This window comes from Oxyura jamaicensis, chromosome 1 (genome assembly GCF_011077185.1).
Source record: "Oxyura jamaicensis isolate SHBP4307 breed ruddy duck chromosome 1, BPBGC_Ojam_1.0, whole genome shotgun sequence".
Lineage (NCBI taxonomy): Eukaryota > Metazoa > Chordata > Aves > Anseriformes > Anatidae > Oxyura > Oxyura jamaicensis.
In genome coordinates, this window is record NC_048893.1 from 122827733 (window position 1) to 122854737 (window position 27005).

Sequence of the window (27005 nt, forward strand, 5' to 3'; positions counted from 1 at the left end):
CAGCCACTACAGCTGACACCTCTGTGCAGTCTGAGGCAGAGTGAGGGCAACAAGTGTGGCATGGAGTGCAGGATGGCCAAAGCATGGAGCTGGCAGGACACCCCTTGGCCCACGGGCTTAGGTGGCAAAAATGCACCCTTGCTTTGTAGCCTGTGGGGAGGGAACAGCCCATGCTCCATTTCCACACCAAAACAAAAACAATAATAATGAAGAAGAAAAATAATGAACAGGAGTAAGATTTTTTTTATTATTATTTTTTTTTTTTTAAGTGAGAAACTCATTTCCAATGCTTGAACACACAGAACTAGCAATACTGCTCTTCTCTAACTCAGAAAGAAGGCAAACCCAATTAATCTTTGGTACTGTATGCATTTATGAAAGCATCAGAGAAAAATGCATTTCTTTTACAAAAGGGAGAGCATCATCAAACAAAGTCATGCCAATGGGCCATAGGAAAAACGTAGCATTGCTCAATTCAGTCAAGATGGACTGGTATTTCTGAAATCTACAAAAAAAATATCCCCCCAGCACTCCTACCTTGACTACTATCTTCCCTTTCGTCTGTTCCACCTTCTCATTTGTGAATACTCCCTCAAAATTCTCCGTGCTGCAGCTCCAGCAGCAACATGTTCCCTCTGTTTGCTGAGCCACCAGGACAGACAACCCTCTCTGGAGCCTCTTCCCTCTGCATGATGGGTACTGCTACACCGCACACATCTCCTCTTCCCCTAGAGCACTGACTGCCTCAGCACCAGACTGCAGCCCAAAGCAGGCAGGCACGCACACTGAGGAAGGCCAGCATCTCACAACAGATGGCTGTGACCTGGCCCTGCAGCAGCCAGTGCAGAAGAAATTGTCCTGACCTTTTTCTAGAGGAAAGGAATATGAAGCGAACAGGCTGCTGCACAGCCTCAGCAGAAGCCAAAGGATTTGGTGCCAATAAACATTTCTGATTCTGCCGAAAATCGAAGACCAAAAAAATGGTCAAGTGATGACATATGAGGGTGCTATGTCCCTTCACAGTTTATCAGTGGTAGACAAATGAGTAGTAACCTCAGAAAGGCTTGCATCAGGATACAGGGTGATGCTCAACAGAATAGAACTATGTTAACTTTCTAGGTTATTTCTACTATATGGTGAATGGTCTAGAGAACAAGTCTTATGAGGATTTGTGGAGGGAGCTGAGGTTAGCCTAGAGAAAAGGAGGCTTTGAGTGATCGCTCTCTACAACCACCTCAAAGGAGGTTGTAGTGGGGTCAGGGGTCAGTCTCTTCTGCCAAGCAACAAGCAATAGGACAAGATGAACTCAAGTTGTGCCAGAGCACGTTTAGGTTGGATTGGGAGAAATTCCTTCACTGAAAGGGTTGTGAGGCATTGGAACAGGCTGCCCAGGGAAGCAGCTGAGTCACCCACCATTCCTAAAGGTATTAAAACAAAATGTAGGTGTTGTGCTTAGGGACATGGTTTAGTAGTAGACTTGGCAGTGCTAGCTCAATGGTTGGTCCTGATGATCTTAAGAGGTATTTTCCAACTTAAATGATTCTACGTTATCAACATCAGTTTGAACTTGCAGCAAAAGACTTTTCACTTTCCAACAGACAAGGATATGGACAGATCTAAACTACTTTAAAGAGAAGAAACAAAACAGTGAGAAAGGTTCTCTAAATGGCACTCCAAAATGAAGCCCATTAAGCAAGTGCTTCTCAGCGTTTACTTTTGAATTTCTTGAAGGTAAGACACACCAAAACATATACAAAGTATTCTACCCTCATGGGGACATGTCATCTTTACTGCTGTTTAGAACATATAACAAAGCTCCAATACATACACATCTTTCGAACCAGAGAGTTAATTCAAAGACAAAATATATGAAATTAGATATGCAAATTATCAAGTAGATTTCACAAATTTATAGCTATGTTATTCAACTAGAGAAACCAAGATGGATTCCTTTGCTGAGATATGCAGAAACATATGCACAGCACAGACCAACTACTATTATAAAACCAGGAAGCAAGGCTTTTATAAAGCCTTTACTAAGCACTACTGTTCCCTTATTTTTGACAGACAATGATACAGACAAAGAGTAATGCAAAACAGCGTGAACAAGGTAATGGCCACTTGCTATTAGGGAAAAATAAATTGCTAAGTAGATTGTCTCATACCTGTTGTACGATTGTCGTTAGTTCCAGACAGAGCTGTATGACATTATTTCTTGTTACTGAGTAATCTGTCACAGCAGCAAAAGGTGATCTAAAAAATAGAAAAAAAAAAAAGAAAAAAGTGTTTAACAGCACTGGCATATATCCACTTGCTTCATTGGTTCACAATGCACTTAATATGCTTAGGACTTTTAAAATGTTTTTCTTCTCTAGTGATATTAAAAGAACAGAGAGTACCTAAAATCTACTATTAAAATCATAAAACATAGGGTGTGTGTGTATGTATCTATGGAAAATGTTCAACTCTTCTTGGTTTTGTATGTTTTTTAAGTTCTTTAAGCAATTCCATTTATTAAAGTATTATTAAAGCCTTATTAAAGCCTTCCAGTTTATTTAGGGACTGCTTTTACTCTCCCAGAAAAAACAACAGCAACAACAAAAAACACACCTTGCCTTTTTTCAGTTGTTTGAGAACATCCCTAAAATGTACCCCTTCCACCTGTGTTATATATGGTGCCCATATGGTGCCCAGCTGTGAGCCACATCAGAAGAGCATTTGCCTGATTCACTGGAATTCCTGGGACCTCATCTAATATTTGGTAAAATTATTGGAGAGACTTAGAAGAAGTAAAAACTTTATCCAATGGGAAGAATGGCATTTAGAACCAGGGATGGATCAATATTCAGAAACAGATGCAAAGGGTAAACTGGAGGCACAACCTAACATCTCCCCACATTGTGCTACAGTCAGAAGTAATTAGTGGGATGAAAAGTGTAATCCAGCACTTAAGGAAGTCACCTACATACATCCTACACCTTAAAATCTGTCAGAATGCTTTAAATGCTTGGCTACCTAGAAGCTTGCTTGTTATCTAGAGGCACTGCTAAAACATATTTGGTTAGTGAGGGTGGCAGTCATCTGATTTCTGTTTTACAAATCTGTCAAACTATAAATTCAACTTGGTCTATTTTCTATATTCAAGAAGCAGACAAGCACTTGGCATATTTTCTCCAGGATCAGCAAAGATTTTTTGTTCATCAGTGTTGCAAATGAGGTTTTTATGGACATTATTAGCATCACAAAGATGCCATTTCTCCCTAATATACCTGCTTCAAACATTTGCACCAGAAAAAGTTGGCAAATCACTGCAAGGGTTACAACATCTAAAAACAAAAACAAAACAAAACAAAAAACAATGTATCATGCAATGTGCTAAGATCTCAAACAGTTTTAAGAGTAGCGGATTTAAATGAAGCTGGGTCGCTTGTTCCTCCCCCAGCTGCCATCAAATCTTGGAGCATTTATATTTGTATATATCTGTAAGAGTTTTTGCAGTTGATATTGTACCTTCCTTATCTAAGCCTAAAGACAAGTTGTCAGTACAGAGAACTTTGCTATACGCATGTCCAAATGATAACAACAAATATAGTTTTACTGAGTCTTAATAGATTTCTAAAATTATTTTCTGCATGCAGGATTAGTGAAATTTCAGTATAGGTAGATCTGGAACCATCTATTAATATGCTCGTGTGGACTTCTCTGCCTCCTTCTACTAATGCCCTCTTTCTTCTCCAGTATTCTCAATCCAGTCCTGATGGTTCACATGAAGACATGAATTGTAAAGTGCATACTCAAATCTAGCAGCTTTAATTTGATTTAATACATCATACAATGAAAACATTTTTCTGCCTGTGTTTTCCAGGGAATTATAAAATAAAACTACAGAAATTGGAAGCAAGGCAGAGTTTAAGAAATGTAGAAACAAGTAGACAGTGAGGACTTAGTAGATAGCATGTGGGTAAGTTCCAGAGGAGCCTGACAAAAGCTATAATCAAAATTCAAAGTTCAAGTCTTATGCTATGTACAACAACTGCACAATATATACAAACTATAGTAGACCTACCTGCAGACATATGCATATAGTATTACCGAAGTACAAGGGACGTCTGAGCATATTAAAGGGTAAAAGTCAGCTGAACTACCCGGTTATTAACAGTTATTTTGTTTAAAAAAATAGTACATTAGCCACAAGGTGCAAAAATATTGTTATTACTCTCTTTAAAATGATGACTGTTGAGGTTCTGAAATCTACCTAGAACATTTAAAAAGGTCATGTTCATTTATGAATTAATTTTTATTTAAAATGAATGAAATCAAGCCAGCAAACGGTATTCTTTTACTTTAAGTATGGATGTTAATACAATTTGATCCTCAAATTACACAACTGGAATCTATTTGACATTTCAAAGCCTCCAGCATTTCTCTAAACAAAATCGCATGGTAGGCTTTGGCTTCTAATACTGCATGATCTTCTCTCATACTTTCACAATTTATTTTGGTTTCACGGTTCACAAGGAAAATAATGACATTTTTACCATCGTTTCTCTTTGTGAAGAACGTTATAAATGCCCCAAATAAACTTTGTTGACATTAAGGGACTGAGACATTACTCTTTTACTGTTTACACAGTGAAGATTTACGGAAAACAGCACGGGAAGCAGGCAGCACTGGTGGCAGCAAGAGGGAGAAGACTCCAAAAAATCAATAAGGAATATCTGATATTTTGAGGAGTGCTTCATTACTTGGAAGGATAAGAAGATGTTTCCTGTAGAAAATGTAAAGGGTGCTTGAGCTACCTCCTCTGTAGCTTACAAACTGATTCCCTCACATCACAGTTTTTGCCAGGGCCTCTATGAGGGTACTGTTATAAATTGGACCACTAAAACTGAAATTCCCTTTCCTCCTCCTCCCCAGTTCAGCCCACTTCACTGGAGGCAATCTCCACACACATGGACTACTGCAATGGACAGCTGGGGATGCAGCGAGGACAAAAGCATCTCTATATATTTACTGCCAAAAGAAACACATTTTGGTATTACATCCACATCCTGAGCCTCAATTTCAACAGTAAACGTACAGAAATGCTTGGTATAACAACATGCCAGTAGTTTCAATATAAATATCAATAGAAACATCATTATAGGATCGTTAATTGAATTTCATAATAGACGCTCTGTGAAACAATCATGTCAAAAAAATCCTCTTCATTAACATATCCACTGATTGCAAAATGTATAATTTTAATACAGAACTATTGACTGAAAACAGATGAAAAAAATGAGATGCAAATAAACCCTACATGTATCTTTTCAATTGGCTACTGCAACACCTTTCTTGTCAAGTCACCAAAAACATACCAAGCAACAGGAATAATAGTTTAGTTAGACCACTTCTCTCTACTTTTTAAAAGATATTTCCTTGACTTGCCTGAACCATTTCTATCACCTTCCATTTTCTATTATTTTCTTTCAAAGCTGAATCTTTCTCATCCCCTTGGACCTTCATATCTCAAATTCATCCTATGATTCCAGAGAAGCAAAGTTTCTGTGAATTTTTGACATATGCATTGCCTAATTTAGCACTCTTTAAAGAACTAAAAACTACGTTGAGCTGAAGCCTTATGTTGCCCCACTTCCTGCTATGACACAGACCTCCACATTCCATAGTCTGACCTCTCAGTCAGTTTCAAGATCTTTTCCACATATATTTCCATATTCTTGGAACCTCTTTTACTCAGTTCCTCTTGCAATTCATAATTTCTTCCTTCAAAACCTCCCAGTGATTCTTTTCCTTTTCAACACCCACATGAAACACCCTTAGAACTCCACAGCACACCTACCTGGCCACATACCCTTTCCATTCATTTCCTCTTCCAGACCTCTGCTGATTTCTCCTTTCCACTCTTCGTCTACCCCCTCTAGCTGGGCATCTTAAGTGAAGAAGATTTATGCAATCATGCCAAAGCTTGTGCAAATTTATGCGTATTTTTTTTGTTTGTTTTCTCCTTGTTTTCACTTTTTCTTCTGCCTTCTTTCCAACATTTGAACCCATTTGCAAACTAATTTCACAAGTGGGTGGGTAAAAAGCTTCGAGAATAACTAAATTCATGTATGTTTTGTGATCATGCATGCAGCTGGAGACTAGGGAGCCTCTTAATTTTTCCACTTTTTGAACCTGCATCTTATTAGACACCACATATTCCAGTGAGATTAAGAGCTTCTAAATATTTCATTCAAAGGAGGAAATAAAATAAAATAAAAAACAACCACCTTACAACTGGTCTTAACTTTTAAATTTTTTTAACGTTGCAGTCAATCAACTTCAAAACCCTAGTTTATAGACTGGTTTCTGGAAAATAAGGTTTTCCTAAAGCCAGACAACATGGAGCTACTGGTTCCTTTCATACTTTGAAACTGGTGTTTTGAGATAAATATTGAAGTCTGAAACATGACTATATTTATGGGTGTGTAATGTGTCTTTAACACACATACATATGGATGTATGTACACACTCTTTTAGGAATTGAGACCTAATTAAAATCATCAGCAGTATCAGCATCTCTTGGAATGAAGAAAAAAAATCAATCAGGTAACATTAATTCATGGAGCCTCTCTGAAGGATTGCTAGAAAAGTAGCTACAACGGTACAGTAAAGCTAATTCCTTCAGATGTAACTGTTCTTCTATTAAGAAATAATGTTATTCAACAGCTATTCATGCTCACAATTACTTACTGCATGTGAAGGAAAATCCTTCCTAAACAATTAAAAGATGTACATTGTGAAGGAGATGCATACATTTGGTATTTTTAGGTTGTCAGTGTTTTTAGACTCATATAGCTTAGCCTCATTTGTCTTCATTTTACATTTGATATGGGAGAAATGATACTAAAATATAGATATAGATATTTCATTTGAAAAGAGTTTTGATTTGGCCTAATAGACTGTTAGTAAAAGCATTGCCCCGAAACAAAAGTTAATCATATTTCACCACTGCTTGTAGTACTGAGATATTTTATAACAATAGATTGGTTTAAAACCAATTGGTTTTAAAACCAATATTATCCTTACTTTAGCATCCCAAACAGGGAAAACATACTCAGGGCAATTTGTCTAAACACAACAGTCCAAAATCTTTTAGAGAGATAGGTAAACAAATCAGTAATAACCCAGTCTTTAAAAGTAACACATTAAGCTCAAATAAAAATCTGAATATACAATATTATTGCATATGTATTTGTGCTAGAATCCATATAAGATTCACAATTCTGAGGCTTTCATGCAAACAAAACTTTTACTTTTATGTAAAAAGTATGTATTACTCTAATGAAACTGTTTTATGTAGAAACAGGGATGAATGTAGTAAAATTTGCACTGAATAAAGGGGTTCTTTAAATGAGTGCTCAGTTAAACATTTACAGATGTTCCAGTAGCACAATATTGTTAAGTACCACAGCATTCTTCGGCAGCATTTCCTGACAGGTTTGGCATACCACTGAAACAAGCATAAAGGGAAATATATAAAGGAAACAAGATTCACAGGTTTATGAGTGAAGAACAGAAAGTGCTTTATTTGTGTGGTGAATCACTGATTTTGTTTTGTTTTGTTTTTCCCCCACCGTCCTGCATGCAAACCAGGTCTACCCTGTCAGAACAAGCAACAACCAAGCACAGCTAACAGGACTGTATTAAGTCCCCTATAAAGGAGACTTCAAACTAGTAACATTTTTTGTAAGTAAGAAGTTATGGGCTTACAAACGTTCAGGCATAATTCTCCCAGTGAATGCTCCACTTTACTTCAATCTACAAAACAGTCACACAATAAACATCACCAAGGCTCATTCATTGAAAACAATGTGACAAAGAAATCCAGCTGGCCACATTTTACCTACAGTGTAAGAAAATGCATGCATTGTGTACGTCACCATGGTGAAGAGAGGAAGATCCATATTTGAGTGGAAAATGCATCCTGCTACCACAGTATGTTCATACAAAGCGCATTTAAAAAACGTGCTGAATCTGAACACCTGAATTGTTCATATGTAAACAAGAGTGTTTACATCACTGCAGGCTGCACTTCTTTGTGCACAACAGACCATCATTTAACACAGAGCCCACAGGAAGGCTTGGGGGTCCTGTTGTGCTGTCCAGACTGAAGCATCCAAAGATCCTTAACTTTAAGCACAGATCTGAGCCTTACTCAATAGGATTGAAGTATACATGGACGTGCTTTGCTGAATATTAGCATATTTAAGACCATGCCAAAATGACTAGCTTACCAGGGGTTCAAAGTGAAAGGTTTACACCCCACTATTCTGTGACTGGCCTGAAAAGCAAATCTAAACCTGCCAGAAAGGCCTTCTAATCTGAAATTTTGAATTCTGTTAATACCGTCAGCAATTTGACCCGCATCTTTTAGAAGACCAACAATTTCTATTTACAGTAGGGCTTGTTGTTCATCTTGTGCCATTTTGTTCATATATCAGACTACAGATACGAGCGGTAAATTAATCAAACTGGGACACATTTGTCAGCCTGCTAATTTTTCTCTGGCCACAGCTCTGAAAGCCTGGAATATAAAAGCTATCTCCACAAGACCTCTTTGTTCCCACTACTTAGACCTCAGTCTAATCCATGCAGCAGTTTTTTATTTCCAAAATGGGGATAAGGAACTGCGGTGAAAAACAAGGGATACAAGAACATTGCTGTGAAAGACATATTGAATCGTTGCCCACACAGATGACTGAGTCAAAGAGTATACTAAGAAAATCCAGAGTTCCCTGACAAATCGTAATTCATGACCATCAAAATTTATGACACGGTAACAGACACAAAATGTTGTGGTAGTTATAACAACTTCCCATGTGATATTTTGTTAATTTCTTAATTGAAAAATAAGCTACCATGATATCTTGAATGTGTCTTTAATGAAGACTCAAGTTTTAAGAACAAGTTTTAAGAAAGTTTTAAGAACAACCAGCTCTTCTCCAATCCTAGTCTCTAATTCCACATTTGCACATATACGCAATATCTGTATAAACTGTAAAGAGCCAAAAACACTCTTCTTGATGTACAAGGTGTATAGTATGAGGAGTCTTTGTTTCCAAGAACACAACACAAATATTAAATAGCAGGCATGTGCAGGAAGCCCAGAAGCACAACTAGGAACTATTTCTCATTCAGAGCATCCAGAGCATTTGTTTCCAACGATAAAAACATGGTGGATGTGAATGAAGAGAGCATACCAAACCAAGAGGAACATGGAAGAAGGCAGTAGTAGAAGCAAGGAATACATTAAGCTCTGTGCTGGCAGAACAAGGAGACGAGAAAGCTTATGCAGCTGCCACCAAACACGACTCCAGGAGAGTTCCCCTCAGGATCCTTCAAATTCCATGATGAGCTTTATAGTCCTTCCTAGTTCAGACTAAATTAATGAATCCTACCTGTTAAATCTAGCTGTCACATGGGAAAAAAGTGTATGATGTACAGCAGGATCTGAAGGGGAAAAATTGAGTGCTTAAAGGGTGTGTGAAAGGCACTTTTGCTCCCAATGTTGCCTTCATTTTGCAGCAGTCTCTGACTTACTAGAGAGTCAAACGCCACTCAAAGTTGTCACTCAAGGAGAGACCAGATTCTGAGGAATATACAGCTTTCGGTCTGTCTATCAGATGGCTTGGTAAGTTCTGCACTTTTTCTAAGAAAAAGCATTTGATGAATCTGAGTGCCCTTTACCAACAGGACTCACCACAAATTCAGTAGTACAATCAACAGGTCGTAGCAAATAAGTAGAAAAGAAATGAGATGCAAGTACAGTACAAGATCTGTGTCTTACCAAGGAAGAAATTTATTTATAAGTTGTGTTTAACACTCCCAACTCAGAAGAAATCAGATGAATTTTCTGGGATCCTTATGATTTAATGGCTTTTCAGTTCATATTTGCTTCTGGGCAAAAACTGTGATTTTTTCATTGATGTCACTGAAGATGTAAGTAACATGGTGAAATACTAACATTATTTTGTTAACTATGAAAAAAGTACTTTGATTCTCAACATTGCATGAGTTCATAGTGCTTTCAGTTCAAGAAAGCCATGGATGAATGATACTTACTTAATTCAGAAATCTCAGAGAGGCAGAGAACACCAACACACTCACAAAGCAACGCTTCTGCAAAGTAGTTTTCATAGGACTGTATATACCTAAGAATAAAACCTTACCTGGGAATAACAGAAATAAATATATTTAATTTCCATTTAAGTTTGCAGCTATTACTGGACATGCTACTGTACAGAAGAATATACCTTTTATGAGGTTGGAGATAGATTTATGCCATACAATTGCAATATATTGATGCTGTAAACTCACGGTAATGGACTTACAACAGTAAACCTATTTTAATAATACATTAAAAATTCTCTCTGGTTTACCTTAAGATTATGTTTAGCTTGAGGGACATACAACTTTTACCTCAAATTTTATTTTTAGATAACCTGCATGTATTTTTCAATTGCATTTTTTCTTTGTATACCTTCTAATGGTTTTCTTTAACTATGTGTTATTTTTCTTTCAACTATGGTTTAATTGTTTTGAATTGTCAGCATACTGGTCTTCCTAGATCATTGACTATTTTATATTTTTGAACACGGCAATTAAAAAAAAAAAAAAAAAAAAAGGAGGAGGAGATCTGTACTCGTTATACTTTTGATGCTTGATTTCCAGACTGTAACATACTTTGTGATCAGGAGTACAAGGCAGAGAGTCTTCCTTGTTTGACAACAATGCTGCTTAATAGCATTTGTCTCCCTCCTGCATTTATAACAATGAATTTGCAAAAAGTGACTTGCCTGAACTTTAACAGTAAGGCTATGTGTGTTTTCACTATCAGAGGATACATTGAGAAATAAATTCAGAAGAACTGTTGTACATAATCACAAGCAAAGGAGCACGCTGCACAAAAAGCAATGAGGTTTCCACTTCAGGATGGAGTGTATCAGCCCTGTAAAAGACAGAAGAATTTCTGGGAACCCAGCACATCAATGAAGAAGAAAGATTCAGAATGATGGCATCAATTACTAATCCAAAATATACAAGCTTCAAGAATTACAGGAATAAAGACTGAAAGTAACAACTACAATCTAAATGGAAGTTCAGAACACCTGGATGACTGTATATATTATTTTCTAATTCTTGAGAAACATCACTTCTCAGTGGAGATATTTAGATGCCAAGTTGATCTGAACATCAAATTAGTAGTTTGTTGCTACAGTGTAAAGCATGTCTTTCTACCAGATTAAGATCTAAATTATATGTCAAGTGGAAATGCACCGTACTTTCACAAAAAAAAATCAGGTTTTGAAGAAAGCTTGCCACCAAAATGGCTTGCAAAAAGTTGAAGATTAGGGAAAGGCCATTAAATAAAACACTGTTAAGATAAAACATTTTTGGAAGATGTTGTGGGTTGAAAAAGTAACAGGAAGTTAAAATTAGTCTAAAAGTTTAAGGACATAATCTATTTGGGTGATGACAGTTTCTTTGCAGGACTTAATTACTGAAGAGCTATTTTATGCTCCTAAAAATCTTCAGCCAACCTCCTTTGAAAACAGCTAGAATTTTCTGCTAAAATTTCTAGTTCCTTAATGACTTTCAAACCCCAGCAATAAAAGCTATCCTAATTTTCAATAAAAACCTCAATCTCTGGCATACATCTGGAAGTAGGACTGCTCCAGGCAGAGACCTGGAACAAAGAGTGTCCTTGGACCAGCCCTGCACAATGCCACTACAAGAGCTGCAATGACTAACTCAGCAAATCACAAGTCTTACACTCCATTTGATAACTGTGCCTGGCCTGATCAGGTATTTACAGACAGTAAGCATACAATGGAAATATTGTAAAGAGAGAACTTTCTAGAGCAGCAAGTGAAGCCCAAGTCCCATGGAGACATCGCCATTCCGTATACATTAAAAAAAAAAAAAAAAAAAAAAAAAAAAACGCACATCACTGCATTTCTAGGCAAGCTGGAGCTGCTGCTAGCTGTTTTTTCCCCAGTGTGACTTGTAAGGCAACATAGGGGCAGCCTATATTCCTCCTAATGGTTTTCTCTCCCCTCTCTCACACCCCAGAGATGGAACTGGTATTAGGAACCAAACAAAATAATTAAGATTTGGGGCCCAGATTGACAGTAACAGCTGTGCAGAATAAAACTAAATCCATGTTCCTGACTTTAAATATTTAATATTTAAAATCTTTCTATCTCCCTCTAGTGGCCCCAATAGCTGCTTAGAATAAATATAATAAGCATAATCCTATTGCATTCCAGATGTTCTGACTTCCTGAGAAAAATACATTCATTGGCCTGCTTTCACCCCACTTTGGGGGCTTCCCAAAGAAGGAAGAACAAACCTAATCAAAAAATTCCACACCCTCATAAATCAGAAAAGTCTTAAAACATTACAGACAACGTTTGCCAGAACGACATGTTTAAGCTACGCAGATCTTCAAGAGTGCTTTTCCAGAAATCTGAATGAAATTAACATATCGCTTCAAGGAAGCCTTATTTGGATGCTAAGGACAACATTGCTAAAAGAGAGTTCCCACCATGACTGCCCTCATTTATAATTTCTTGGAACTCCTGCACTTGATCAGCTAACACTTCACATAAATGTAAAATTCATTTTGCATTTTACTTGAGAGTAGAACTGACATATACATTTTTAGAAGTTATTTTAAAAAAATCTTCCCTCACCAATGCTTTAACCTACTAACAGAATTCTATCTGATAAACACAGTATAACTGTCTTTCTAAGCATAATTTTACTAAGAGGTAATTCTCCACAGACTTCTGGGCTACAAACAAGTTTTACATATTGGATTTGTTTTTTTAATACTAGAAGTACATAATTTTGGCCCAGTTTGCAGTAACATACTGACACATCAGTGCTCTGATGCAGGCATTACAAATTTATTTTTTTTAAGAATCTTACTATTCAATTAACTGGGGGGAAAAAAGGTGTGAAAGGTTTGTAGTTCTCCACTATGACTAATACTGCAGGAAAAAAAAAAGTGTCAGTAGACAGACAACACCATTTTATTACATCTCTGTAAGAACATATGCCAGTAGTGTTACACATACCTATATATATATATTTCAGATGTATTCTTGTATATTTCCTAGTACTAATGATTATTTACTTTCTAAAGTTCAACTACTAAATTCATATTAAGATGCCAAAATCATAGCTTGTTCTTCAATGCTAACTGTACATAATGTGAAAACTTACTCTTTAAATTTCAGACTATTTTTTTGCAAACTATCTCCACTTATTAACTAACGGTCTTTATCCATTATGTCCAATTCCAATGAGAAAATAATCAAGATTATTTCTAAATAGAAGGAAGTCCCAGGTACTGATTCACCTAGGTGTAATATGCTTTCATGCTAATTTTTCTGTTTTATGATGCAGAAGGATATGATGTTCTCTGTCAGAAAAGATTTGCAGGCAGAAAAACTGAGGCCTACAGTTCTTCCAAGTCACAGCAATAGGCTAGAGACAGAGCTAAAAACATACTCAATTTTGTGAAATGTGTTTATTTGATTCATGTCAGTATGGAACAATGCTAGGGCCGCATGATGAAATATAAGCTCCTATTTAAGAAAAACAGAGTGATTAGTGTACGTAGTTCTGGTATCATGCAAAGGAATGATCCAGCAATTTGTGTAAATAGAGGGTTTGAAGGGCGAACATTGAGACTCTAGTCTGGGAGATAAGAGGACCAAGGAGTTTTTTTTAGGAAACTGCAGACTTTTGCATGGGACGCTGCACAAGCCTCTGATAACCAGCAAAGAGATCCACCAAATAAGGAGAAAGGGGGAGTTGAAGGACGACCGAAGGACAAAGCCTGGGAGGAAGACTACAAGCCTTCAGCACAAGAGACCCCCAGAAAGACCACCAGAGACTGCTACGCATGCGTCCAGAGAGGGTTTGGATTCCAGGAACTAATTATAATAACCCCGCCTTTTCTAGGAATTGTGATTAATATGTATTAGTCTAGGAGCATAAAAATCAGACACCTGATGTAACAGGTGTGCGTCCTGGTAGAGCAGAGACTCCCGGTGCACCCAGCGCTGTTTGCTTGCCTCTATTCGCTTAATAAATCACAAAAATCCTATTTGGGACTTAATCATTTATCACAATTTTTTTTGAGTTTCAACATTAAGCTCTTTCCATGAAACTTAATCACTTCTCTGCATATCTTAATGTTAATTGTCCAAATAGAAATTCAGGAGCCCAACTTCAGTTTTGAAATCTCTGGAAGGGCTTGAAAGAGGGGAGAAAAGAAGCAGCAGTGGTAGCTGCAGTCTACTGAACAAAAGAAAGAGCTTACACTTCAGCTGAAGAAACTGCAAAGATTCATGCTTCACCTAAGTCTTTCATATGGAAATCATTTATGGAAAAGAAGCCAGTTTTCCTCAGGAAAATGAAACACAACATAACCTAGAGCAGCAAACCCAAACAATTCTGTTCGATTTTAAGAATTACTCAAAACTCATACTCTGAAAAAACTTCAGCTGCTGGATACAAAATAAGATGCATGTTCAGATAAATCTTGAAAATAAGGATAAGCATTTTATTTTTGCTGATAAAAACACACTGCAATATATTTTATAAAGACATACAGGTAGATTCATTTTAACCACTTCAAGAGTTTCAATGATCATCTTAAATACCTGCACATTGCTACTGCTGTTATTAAAAGTAAAGGAGAGCAGTTAAGTCTCAATCCCACATATTTCCTAGGTGACAGCGTGGTCATTTCACCCAGCTGGGCAGCTGAACTTCACCACAACTGCTCTCATTTTCCCTCCTCAAATGGAAAGGGGGAGGAAATACAGTGGAAAGGTCTCAAGGGTTGAGATGAGGACAGGGAGATCACTCAACAATTATTGTCAGAGGCAAAACAGACTCAGCATATGGAGATAAATATAGTTTATTTTCTATTACTAAGAAGCAAGAGCAGTGAGAAATTAAAAGCCAACAAATAACACCTTCCCCCATCCACCCCCTTCTACCTCCACCCCTTGATCAGCACAAGGGCATGGGGGCTGCAGTCAGTCCCTGAGGCTTTGTCTCCTCTACTCCTACACGGTCCCTCCCTGCCCCTGCTCCCCATGGGGTCCCTCCCACAGATGGCGTCCTTCCCCAACTGAGCCTGAGGGGGCTGCCCACAGGCAGCAGCTCTTCAAGAACTGCTCCCACACTGCTCTGTACTTCGTGGTCCATCCATCCCCCAGGAGCAAACTGCTCCAGCACGGGTCCCCCACGGGCGGCAGCTCCCCCCACACCCCCTGCTCCTGCGTGGGCTCCTCTCCATGGGCTGCAGCTCCGGCCCAGGGCCTGCTCCTGCGGGGGCTCTCCATGGGCCGCAGCCTCCTCCAGGCCACATCCACCTGCTCCCCCGGGGGCTCCTCCACGGGCTGCAGCGTGGAGATCTGCTCCGTGTGGGACCCATGGGCTGCAGGGGGACAGCCTGCTCCACCAGGGGCCTCTCCACAGCCCGCAGGGGAACTGCTGCTGCCTGCCTGGAGCACCTCCTGCCCTCCTGCTGCACTGACCTTGGCATCTGCAGGGCTGCTTCTCACTTCTCTTTCCCAGCCGCTCTTGCACAGCAGGTTTTCCCCCTTTCTTAACTCTGCTCTCACAGAGGCACAAACAACATCACTCACTGGCTCAGCTTTGGCCAGCAGTAGGTCCCTTTGGAGCTGGCTGAAACTGTCCCTTATCTGACATGGGACAGCTGCTGGGCAGCTGCTGCTGGACTCATCTCACGGAGGCCACCCCTGCAGCACCCCCGCTGCCCCCCCAGCCTTGCCACGTAAACCCAATACACAGAGATAAGAGTACGTGCCAGTTCCAGCTGCATCTACAGTTTCAGAGTTACTACACTGCAATTAAAAAAAATGACCTGCAAAATGCATGTTCACACACACACGGAAGCATACACTAACACCTATATCATGAATAGAACGATCATAGTTTTGTCAATTTGATACTATCAGAGCAAGGAATCTGAGTTACACAGGTCAAATTGTTCTATATTGTTAATAAAATATATATACAACTTAATGATGTCAGCCTGTCACTATATTTCCAGATATGCGTAAGGCTGCAGTGAATTTAGATGTATTTTTTGGATGCTATCTGAATTTCATGATGACAGCCAATTAACAAGAAAAAAAACAACACTACAAACTTCCCCTGTGAATTTGTAAATGATTTCTGCTTCAATTTCCATGTCTACATTAGTTCTTGTAAAGAGGTTGGGTTTTGTGCATGTGTATGAACTGGTTACCTGTGACACATTTGGGAGATTTTACCTGTCCAACCAAGCCAGCAGACTCTTAGCTGCTCCAATGAGATCCACTACTGATGTCAGAAAATCATTTGGTAATTTGCGGCTGGTTCTTCCATCATAGTGACCACTTCTCCTCCTCCCAGTGATGAAGTTCTGCAGATTTTTGGCAGATGCATTCAGTTTGTGAGAAAGGGTTTTCAGATTTTCTGTTTCCAAACCATAGTTCTGAAATAGAGACAAAGACAAAGTTAGCTGTGCTGCTGAACATGAAGTACTGAGAACAGCAAGACTGCTCTTCTGCTTCAAAACTTAACCATTCCTAATAATTAAGGTAGAAATACACCCACTCATTAGATTTTAAATGTATGGCATGTTCTGTTTCTAAAGTGCTTAAAAATAGAACAAAAGAAGAGAAAAATTATGAGTGATCTTTTAGCTGCTTTTAAGTGCACTGAGAAAAACACCTCAAAATGAAGAGAAACCCTAATCTGGCAGATGGATTTTCAAAGCAGTATAGCACTTCCAGAAGATCCAATGGTTCTCTCAGAAGATCCAATGCTTACAGATCTTGTGCCCATAGTCACCCTGATTCCTAAAATTACTTAAGGAAAGAGGGCTTACAACTAGCAGAAGTAGACAGTATGGACACAGCATAATACCAGAATGCTTTTGTTGGAAGCATGTTCATTATCTTCTTTTTAGCAGCAAAGGACCAGCGATTCACAGACCAGAGAACACAGTGCTACTCTCCACAGTGTCTGTGCTTTTAAAGTCAAGTGACTTTTAAAGTCAAGTTATAAACTTTGCTTCCATTTAAGAGTCAGTCCCTTTAGCTTAAATATGGTCCTCTGCTATGCAGCAGAGACAGAAATAATCATGCAGGAATATTAACAAATAGTACTTGAAAATCCTTCAAATATACAAATGCTGGTGAAATGGCACTAGAGAATACCATAATTTCATGTTTAATTACAATATATTATAGTAACATCCGTAATTTGTTTATCCTGGCATGGATTTGTTTTCCCTCACACATGCAAAGAATAGGAGTTATTTCAAGAGATTTTTACTTCCAATTTTAAAGAAATAAGGGATTTCAGAGGCTTGGGCTTATTATTGCCATAGGAGAGATAAGACTGCTAAAACTACTCCTTGCCTTAACCACATCGTAGGGTTATGGCCACAACTTGTTCTGAGGATGATGTAAAGGGCTACTTACTATCCAGGATGGACCATTTCCTACCACAAATGACAAAAGCAGGATGCAGAAAGCACCTCATCTGCATACAGAAAAATCCACTTAACAATGTCTCTCATCCCAAACTGCCCAAAATTTGCTCACCATGCTAATCGGTCCATGAGGAGAAAGAATATATTCACCAATCAAGATTAAGACTGCTGAAGCATACTTATTGTATTTTTTTTAATTAGTGATGGAGGGAGAGGAGGAGAAAAAACAAAACAAAACAAAAAAAAGATTTACAGCATTTGTCACTCTCCTTATCCAAACCATCTACTGCATCTACTAAATGAACTTATCTCCTCTTTAATTATACAGGGACTCCAGGAAGATCCCACTGATGTAGCCCCCAGTAAACATGCAGCCCCTAGCCCTTCCACAATTTCTAATCCTGAAAAAATGCTGGAATATTATAGAAAGGAGACGGTTTAGCATATGGCTTGCCTGCCTTCTCCAAGCCAGATCTTCGTCACACCTGTAAACTGAACACACTTAATGAGGAGTCACTAACATGACAGTTGTCTTTCCACAGCAAAAGATGTGGGACTCAGATGTGGCGAAATTAACATATGCTAAGGTTGCATTTTTAAAACCTCTACAGCAGCTTCTGAGAACATCCTTATTCTGGCCAACAAAGGCTTTTTGACATGTTTATCAACCACACAGTTTCTGCGTAGGCGCTGTCTGTGTGCTGCCACCTTGCTCAATTCCCAATTAGACAGTTAGTACATTTGGGTAATGACTTTTCCACCACGTAAATATTCTATAGCAATTATACAACAGATAGAGTTAAGTTATAAATAAAAAATTACAAGATGAAAACAACAAATTCAGATGGAAAAGTAAAACATACTTTATTATGCAGTTAAGCGGCTCATAACTAATAACTTATTAAATCTTTCAAATTAAAGAGATAAACATCAAATAGTTTATCTTTTTTTTTCTTTCTTTTTTTTTCCCTGTGGTTGTTGTGGTTAAGAGAGCTTGATGGAGATCTACGACTCTGTAGGAATAAGCTGGAAAAAAAAAAAAAAAAAAAAAAAAAAGGTTCTTATTTCATTCTACTTCTTGAGCATCTAGCTTATTTGGGGGAAAGAAAAAAAGGAAACAAACCAAAAAAAAAAAAAAAAGGATACTTCAGAGAAAAGAATTATAATGGGAATTTTCTTATAAATCAGCTTGCCCTGAGAAAAGTCAGGAGAGAAGTCTCAAGCAGTCAAGCAAACCAAAACCCACTGCAAGGGATGCCTGCAACAACACACGTTTACCATGGTGCTCATGTCTCCAAGCACCAAGGGGAATGTCCACAAACTGCAGCTCTGCCACATCTCCTCATGAGACTTCCCTCTTTCTTTCCAATATACAGCAATGCTGAATTTCTTAATCAAGGAGGCTGTCAGTGAGAGGCTGAATGTGGTTATCTAAATACTGTGCTCATCCTCAGCAGCGTCAGTCTGAGTTTCCTCACCTAGTACCTCTCAATCTCCTCACACCCCAGGTGTCTCAGCATTACTAACACTTCCACAATGGGGCCTGTGTTTCAAGTTTCCAAATCCCTCAGCACCAAACACATTCTCCTTCCTCAACAAAAAGGGAAGGCATCAGTGGGTTTGCTAGGTGTCCAGATGAGCCAGGGCCCTCCAGCCAGGCCACACAAAAGACCCATGGCTGGGGACCCACGCCGAGGCCCAGGCTCCATCCCAAGGCTCTCCCTTGTCAGCTCCAAATTACTTCACCTCCTCCTTCATCCCCCTCTCCATCACCTGGCCCATACCTTGCCCGTTCAGAGAGGCAGGTAGCAGACAGCAGCCTGCACTGTGCCTGCTTGCACTGGAAGCCTACGCTGGTAATGCATAGGCCTTGAGTCCCACCAGAAAGCAAATCATCAGTAAAAAGGAAATGCTGAGCAAGATCGTCAAAACAGTATCCTGTGACTGAATAACAGGGTGCATACATACTTCTGTAGAAAAGCATCTCCTGTAAAAGCTTAGTGGATTCTTGTTAACATTTCAAGTGACAACTACATACATATTCTTTCTTTTTCAGATGTCTTTTTTCACTGCCAGGTAAGTGGAAAGGGAAGGACACAAAGTCTGTTTCCAGATACATTTGTCAACTGTGTGCATTTTCTTTAACATAAAAAATGGAGGGGCCTACTTGATGTCCAAGCTACATACAATTCAGTCATACATTAGGAATGGCACAGATTTTGGTAAAGCCTCTACCTGTAATATGAGACAGATATAGCCAGAAGTGCAAAATACAGAGAAATTTCAGGCAGAATATATTTCGAGGCATCTGTGTTTATCAAAGCCTCCAAGCAGAAGGGATCCTACAACAGCAGCCAAGCTAACAAAATCCCCACTTTGTTTATTACTAATATTTCTGGCCCACATTAAAAACAAAACAAAGAATTGAGTGTTTTAATACTGGAAAAAAGCTTGCTCAAATAATAACTGCCACGTTCAATCATACTTTATACGTGATACTATACTATTAACAATATTGTTTTCTTAGAAATACGCTGCATTTATTTCCAAGCAATGTAAAAAGATAATTGCAGGCAAAGACGACAATTCTTTGTTTTTCCCTACTCTGCATTTAGCCTGCACTAACACAAGTTGTGCTACCATTAGCCAAAATAAATTTACAGTCACTGGAAGAAGCACAAAGAAATCTCTGAGTGCTTGTAGAGATTACTAGCAGCAAGGCAAGTCTACACATCTGCTTTATCAACAAGGGGCCACAGAGGAAGAGCCTCTTCAGAGACACCCCGCCTCAACAGAAATGGCTCTAATGGCATCTTTTCTAGCAATCACAAAACAAGAACTTGATGAAGCTAAGCTACACAGAGTAATAGCTTGTCAGCAGGTGCTTAAGCAAAAGGTGGTGGAAGCTATTAATAGACATTTTACCTGCTAATTACTTTTCTGTGGCTTCACATGACAGTGCGAGTGATGAATTGTAGCTCTTTTCTTCACGTGCTGACAAGCAGCAGGTCTAATCATCACTGATGAGTTTTGATATATATATTTTTTTTTTTGGTGGGGGGAGACAGGCCATCTGCCAGCCCATCCTTGCACCAGCACCATAAGGTAGGAAAAGACTTCAGTCACCAAACTTTGGGAGTGAAGTGAACCTTTCTGGACTTTTTGTGGAATATTAGTTACCCTTCGCCACACAAATAAAAATTAACATTAAAAAAAAAAATCAGAGTTCATTTCAATTTGTTCTGTGTTAAATTCACTTAGCCCTTGCTAGTAAGCAAGTGCACCTCACACTACTAGCATGGGTTAGAAAGGAAAGTGATATAGTGCTAGTTATTTCTGTTGCCTCAGACATGGTGTCTAGAGGCTGCTGACATCTATAGGGTATGTCTACTCTGCCTGTTCCAGTGCAACACATCTATTGTAAAAAGCCAAGCTCAGGTACCAAAAGAAGTTCAAATCTAAATACACCACAATGTGGAAGACAGACATACACGCGGTCCCATTAACAAATCCAAAAATCCCTTAAAACATATATCCTTATCACAACTTTTTATGTAACCACAAATGCCTATACAACCCCAAGCAGAGAGGCCACGTTAAGTTCAAGGACATCATCTGACTCCTGCAAATAACCCAAGATGAAGAAATAAGCATATGGACCCCTCTGCCTATCTCCCTAGATAACTGTTTCTTCTCATTCAGCCCACAAATCTGCTGGAAACCATGTGGAGCAAAAGGCATGCCGTGACCAGTGCTGACTCTCACTGAAGCAACACAAGATGAGAACTGACACTACTACTGCAACACTGGTGCTTGGGGGTAAAAGAAAAATAAGAACAGCTTCTCCAGACAGGCACAGCAGATATCAGTACTTACATCGATTAATTCTGCTGCCCCTACAGAGAAGGCTACTATGACTGTATAAGCTACAGAAGGTAAAGGATTATTTTTCTTTGGCAAATATCACAAACATTCAAACATTACAAACATTCAAACATGACAAACATTACAAACATTATTTTTTAATGGAAGAAAAAAGTGGCAAGCTTTTGCAAAGACAAATATCATAGTTGAGGTAGCTGTACTGCGTAATAAATTATGTGCACTGTGTAATAACTTCTGTGTAAAGAAATATAACTTCTCAGTTATGCCTGATATCTCACAGTAATACAGATAATCACAAGCATGAAATCAAGTTTTCTTTCTAACATATTTTTTAAAAAAGTTGTGGCTTTTTTTTCCACCTATTTACAGACTGTTGTGAGAAGAGCATATGCCTGCAAAGAAGTGGACTTAAGATAATCTCAGACAAGCTTAATTTTACTCCTCACTGTTTTTCAGTGTTTTCCTCTTCCCAATTTCATTCTTAAGCAGCATTTCTGTATGTAATATTTATTGCTTTTAAACAAGCAAACTGGAAACAGTAAAGATTAGAGCCCTCAGTTCTTGGGAAGCCTGAGGAAGTTTTTAAATTTATAATCAAAACAGCATCATGTGGATACTAAGGTACATAAGAGCCATTTCAAAACCATGCCTCAAAATCTGGGGTCACTAAAAACTTCCCGTGAAAAATTCCAACCTTTCTCTCCAACATTGTTTTTGAAATAAACAAAATGCATCCAGTTCTGAATCTCAAAAACATTTGGCTGAACACATCCCACAAAGCATGAGGCAAACCAGTTTACCAGTTTAAAGGTGAGAGTGGCTTGAGAACACAGCTTGTCATATGGAAGGTTCCTTATGTAACTTTATAACTCATCAGTTCTGCCTACAACATATAGTCCTAACAGCCCTTCTTCCAGCATCATGAAATGCCAGCACTAGGGTTCTCTCTCCTTCAAATAGCACTGACATATGGGATAATTTAGAAGTTCACAACATATGATCCTTACATATCTGTTTCATAAATACAGTTAGTCAATAAGAAATAAAGACAGATAGTTCAAATTGCATTTATAATTTATTGTAGTTATTAAGTATATACTGATTAAAAGGCAGATTGTTTCAAAGAATATAAATATTTGTCCTAAACATTTGCAGTCAGAAAAACATCAGGTGCGTGACAGCTACAGACCTGCAGAGCCTGGTAAAGACTATTATTAATCATCATTAAAAAAAAAAAAAAAAAAAAAAAAAAAAAAAAAGCTCTTTTTCCACAGCACAATCAAGTAACACATCAAGAAGCCAAGCCCTAGTTATGCTTTGTAGCACTAATAGAGCAATTATATAACTATTCGTCTTACTGTTATTCAAGCAGCAGATTCTGCAAGACCAAGTGCTCATTATTTTTTATTATAATTATTATTATTATTATTATTTTTTCTAGCAGATTTTTTCTACTCCCTCATGTAATTTTGGCCTTAGCCAGGTCCTGTTATTTCTCCAGAATTCAAAATATCAGTTATATATTCAGGTAAATGCATTTCACAGATTCTTAAGCAGCCTACCAGCAGTTTCAACAACAACAGATTTCTATGGACACACTACCACTTTTAAAACATTTTACATTGCAACAGTCCTTTTTAATTGGTCTGCTTATAATCAGGGCATATATTTTGCACACGTCCACAACTCAGAACAGCCCAAAGAAAAAAAGCAACTAAGAAAAGTATCTATCTACATAGACAGCCAATTTTTGAGATAGGTCAGAGGAAGGGCATTCACATTCGCTCTTTGCATATGGACATATTTACTGCCTTTGGCATACCATAGGCTTTACTGCAGTTCTGTAGAAAAGGTCTACTAACAGCAACAAACATTTTCAATGCGATCTCTATCAGCTAACACAAACGCTTTAGGTCCTTGGTTTTATTGATCTGGTTATGGTCTTTTGATTGAGGATTTCCTTCTTTGCAGTAAGTTAGCTCAGACTGAAGACAGGAAGGCACATGATATATAAGTAGAATTTTAACTTGCAAAGGGCAAGAGTAAAAAGGGTAAGTCATTTTTTCTGCTGTGGGCATGCAAAATATCAACAATAAATTTTAACTTCAGTACACACATTTCCATTCCGGAATTAAAGCCTTCCTCTTTTAGCACTACAGTGATTAAGTGTAATATTCACTATTACTGACAAAAGTATTTTTAAGATCTGACTAGTGATAAGGGCAAAGGAACGTATATGTGTGTGAGAAATGGCAAGAAGATGAAATTAAGATAAAAGGCATAATTCTTAAGAGGAATTGAATCATTTATGAGTAAAGTAGATCTGCTTTTTAAAACATTTATATGCAAATGAATGTGTGTTAGTGGTAAATGATAAGTAATTTCATATTGTTAGCACACACACCAACATTTTGTCTGCCAAATAATAATGCTATTTCATCTGCTGTAATCTTCTAGCTTTACAGATTCAAATGTACGGTGTATAATAAATTCCTGCACAGCCACAGCAAATTTAAGTAACCTGCATGAAATCAGTACTAAAAATCAGTATTCTGTACAAAGCAAAAAACATTTTTTCTTTTAAACAAAAATCTCTTCTACACAAATGCAGGTTCCCTGAAAAATATTTTGCAAATTCATAGGGCTTTAACTAACATATTTGCTTAAATAAAATTTGAAAGCATTCAAATGTAATTTGTGAAGTTTTCTAAATATTCTTATCTTCTCAGGATAAAATATTTTCCACTTCAAGTTCTCATTTAAAAAAAGTGTTCACGATGAAATGAAAATAATTTAGTATTCCTCATTCAAACAAAATGTTATAGTTTGGAAAAGCAAAGCAAAGCAAAGCAAAACAAACACCCCTACCAAAAACACCCTTAAGCATCAATATATTGTAGAAAATTGGATCATTTTCTTAAAAGATGGAAGAAGAAATCTTTGGCTATGCAATCTTTGTATACTCAAGAGAGCAAGGCAGAAGGTAACATTTTCTGGGAAAAATTTGATGCCAAGGAGACAACAATCAGAGGCCAAGGACACTTCACAAAATATGGTCATACCTAGTTTGGTAAACTGAAACATCGTCTCCAAACAGAAGATGGAACAAGAATTATGGACTTTTTTTTCCTCCTGCAAAGTTAGGTATTTCAGGAGGTACAGACCTTCTGATGCATTTCCAAACTGAAGACTGCTACAGCAATTTGATGGCATTACCTAAGTAATCTGTTCTTCAATATACATTCCTCTTTTTGTAAGCATCACCTCCATCTTTCCTCAATTCATTTTCGGTTGGCATTGTTCAATCAGCTCTGGTTCTTAAAGCAGCCATCTGAGAAGCAAGGCTCCTGGCATTTTCTGTGTGGATGAAGGTCTGCTGCTCTGGTTACTTATGGAATGTAAAGTAGTCTTACACTACCCTCACTGCAATGAGCATCAAGAAAGGATGAGGTTGAGGCTGGTTCTAGGTGATACTATTTAAGTGATGAGCAAGTGTATATTTTATTAACTGGGAGTAGTTTGGGTAAAAAAAAAATACCATGATAGTTAACTCAGTAGAAGTTCTCCCATAAATCTACAATTGGGCATGCAGTTTCTTGGTTTATCAGTTTTCAGCCAGTTCTGAGATTTTGGCAGCATGAATCAACATGCATTTCCACATCAAGCAGGAATCCATCTGCTGGTATCACCAGTGTGGTCTTGTTTTCATGTACCAATTTGAACAGAAATGGAAAGAAAAAAGAGACACATCTTACTGGAAACAGAGCAACTCTACAGGAGTAGCTCCACTGTGGTGTTTTCTCAAGAACTGATCCAAAATCATGCACCAAACTCTAGCAATTAAACACCATCACATACCTCCATAATTCCTGCTTTTAAACATTTTTAAGCACAGAGTGCATTTCATTTATCTTGCCCTTTCTGACATAAAGTTATTATAAAACAAAAACAAGCAAACAAACAAAAAAAAAACACAATGGCAAGATAATCTACTGAACGTACTCCCACCTTCACAGACTGAAGGAGATAGGAAGACTCATACCACATTAGTTACAGTACTCGCTCTCTCCTGGAGCACGTTCAGCTTCAGTGATGGTATGATACATGTCCGCCCCCACTATCATCACCAAGAATGACCTGTAACAGCAGTAGCAGCTGGGCAAAATCTTTATCCCACCTTCTCTGTAGGAGCACAGGAAAAGAAAATCTGTGAATCTCACCCCCAGAGTGCTTGCTGTCTTGTCAACAGCACAGTATGGCAGCTGGCAGCCAAGAGAGACTCAAGGTGACACAGGCCACCATTTGTCCTCCAAACAGCTAGCAAACACTGGAGAATCCATTTGTTGCAAGTGCTTATGACAGGATGAAAATCTGGTGAGAGACCATAGCCACCTACCTTCTGTCAAATGTCAGCAAACCAATTCCTTTAAATAGGGCTATTAATCATAAGTGTTTCCCACTGTTACTGCAGCAAGCAGTTTGTCTTTTCAGCACTGTTCACAGCCTGCTTGCTAAGGAGGCCCCAAGCATTCTCCATACCCAACAAACATGGTTTGTTCAGGTCCTCCACTTCCCTCCAGAAAGAAAATACTGGCCCATGAGCTACAGACGTGTAATACAATAAGATAGTTTGCTATTTGCCATAACCGCAGCTAAAGAGCAGAAATCACCAGAAGTCTTCCCCAGAAAACTGCTGGAAAGGGGATAGAAAGAAGGAATCTCCTAAAACATATCAACTGTCACAGCAGCTTTCCTCACTGATAGCCCCTCTGCCTTAGAAACCTCTCTTTGCAGAGTGGGGCAGGAACGAATGGTGGGAGATGGTTTTGTCCTCAACACCAAAAAAATGCTTTAGGTGGTCACTCACTGACTCAGAGACAATGGGGAGAGGAATCAGAAGCTGCAATCCATTTGGCTTTTAATGATTAGATCAGAGATTATGTATGCAAGGCAAAATTAATACGACTATTCCTATCTCATCCTACTACTGCTAATTTCCAGCATCCAATTAGACCTTAATTCAGTTGGATCCAACACCTGTAACTCATGCAAATTGTATCATGAATCCTGTTAAATTCCAGCGTAACAAGAAATAAGCAGATAACTTTCATTTCAAAAACTCGCACATTGACTACCTGCATGAGCAGTTGTCCTATGTTGAACACTCATAGGCTTAGAGTTCTCTTAAACATACAGTCCATTTCAGAGGCTAATCAGAAGAACAGGCAAGCACTAACCAGGACAGATACTTACTGATGCAATAAAAAAAGAAGAAAGGCTGTAAGTATAGGTCCAGTATAGCCAAAAGGATTGCCTCTAAATTAAATTTCCTAAGAGGTTTATCTGATTGGTGAACAATAAATTCAAATTAAGTCCACTAAAATCAATATAACAATCACATTTTGTGTCCCTGAGGAGCCATCAGCAGCCAACTGTAAGACTGCAAAAGCCTCAACTTAAATTAGAAGTTGAGATCTGAAAGCCTGTTATCATGTTTCAGTGATAGTCTTTCTTGAAGACTAACTCAGAAAAGTAGACACTA

The 27005-nt window shown here is 38.2% G+C and overlaps 1 protein-coding gene across 10 annotated transcripts in view; it reads right to left on the bottom strand.

Moving 5' to 3' along the window:
* Positions 1–27005, bottom strand: part of CNKSR2 (connector enhancer of kinase suppressor of Ras 2) — a 220533-nt gene that overhangs the window by 154607 nt on the left and 38921 nt on the right. For all 10 annotated transcript variants that reach the window (XM_035318003.1, XM_035317842.1, XM_035317923.1 and 7 more), the window contains exons 3-4: positions 16371–16573; positions 2166–2253 (exon numbers count right to left, since the gene is read on the bottom strand). In XM_035318003.1, the coding sequence (XP_035173894.1) occupies positions 2166–2253; positions 16371–16573 (291 nt within the window). The remainder of the gene's footprint in view (positions 1–2165; positions 2254–16370; positions 16574–27005) is intronic.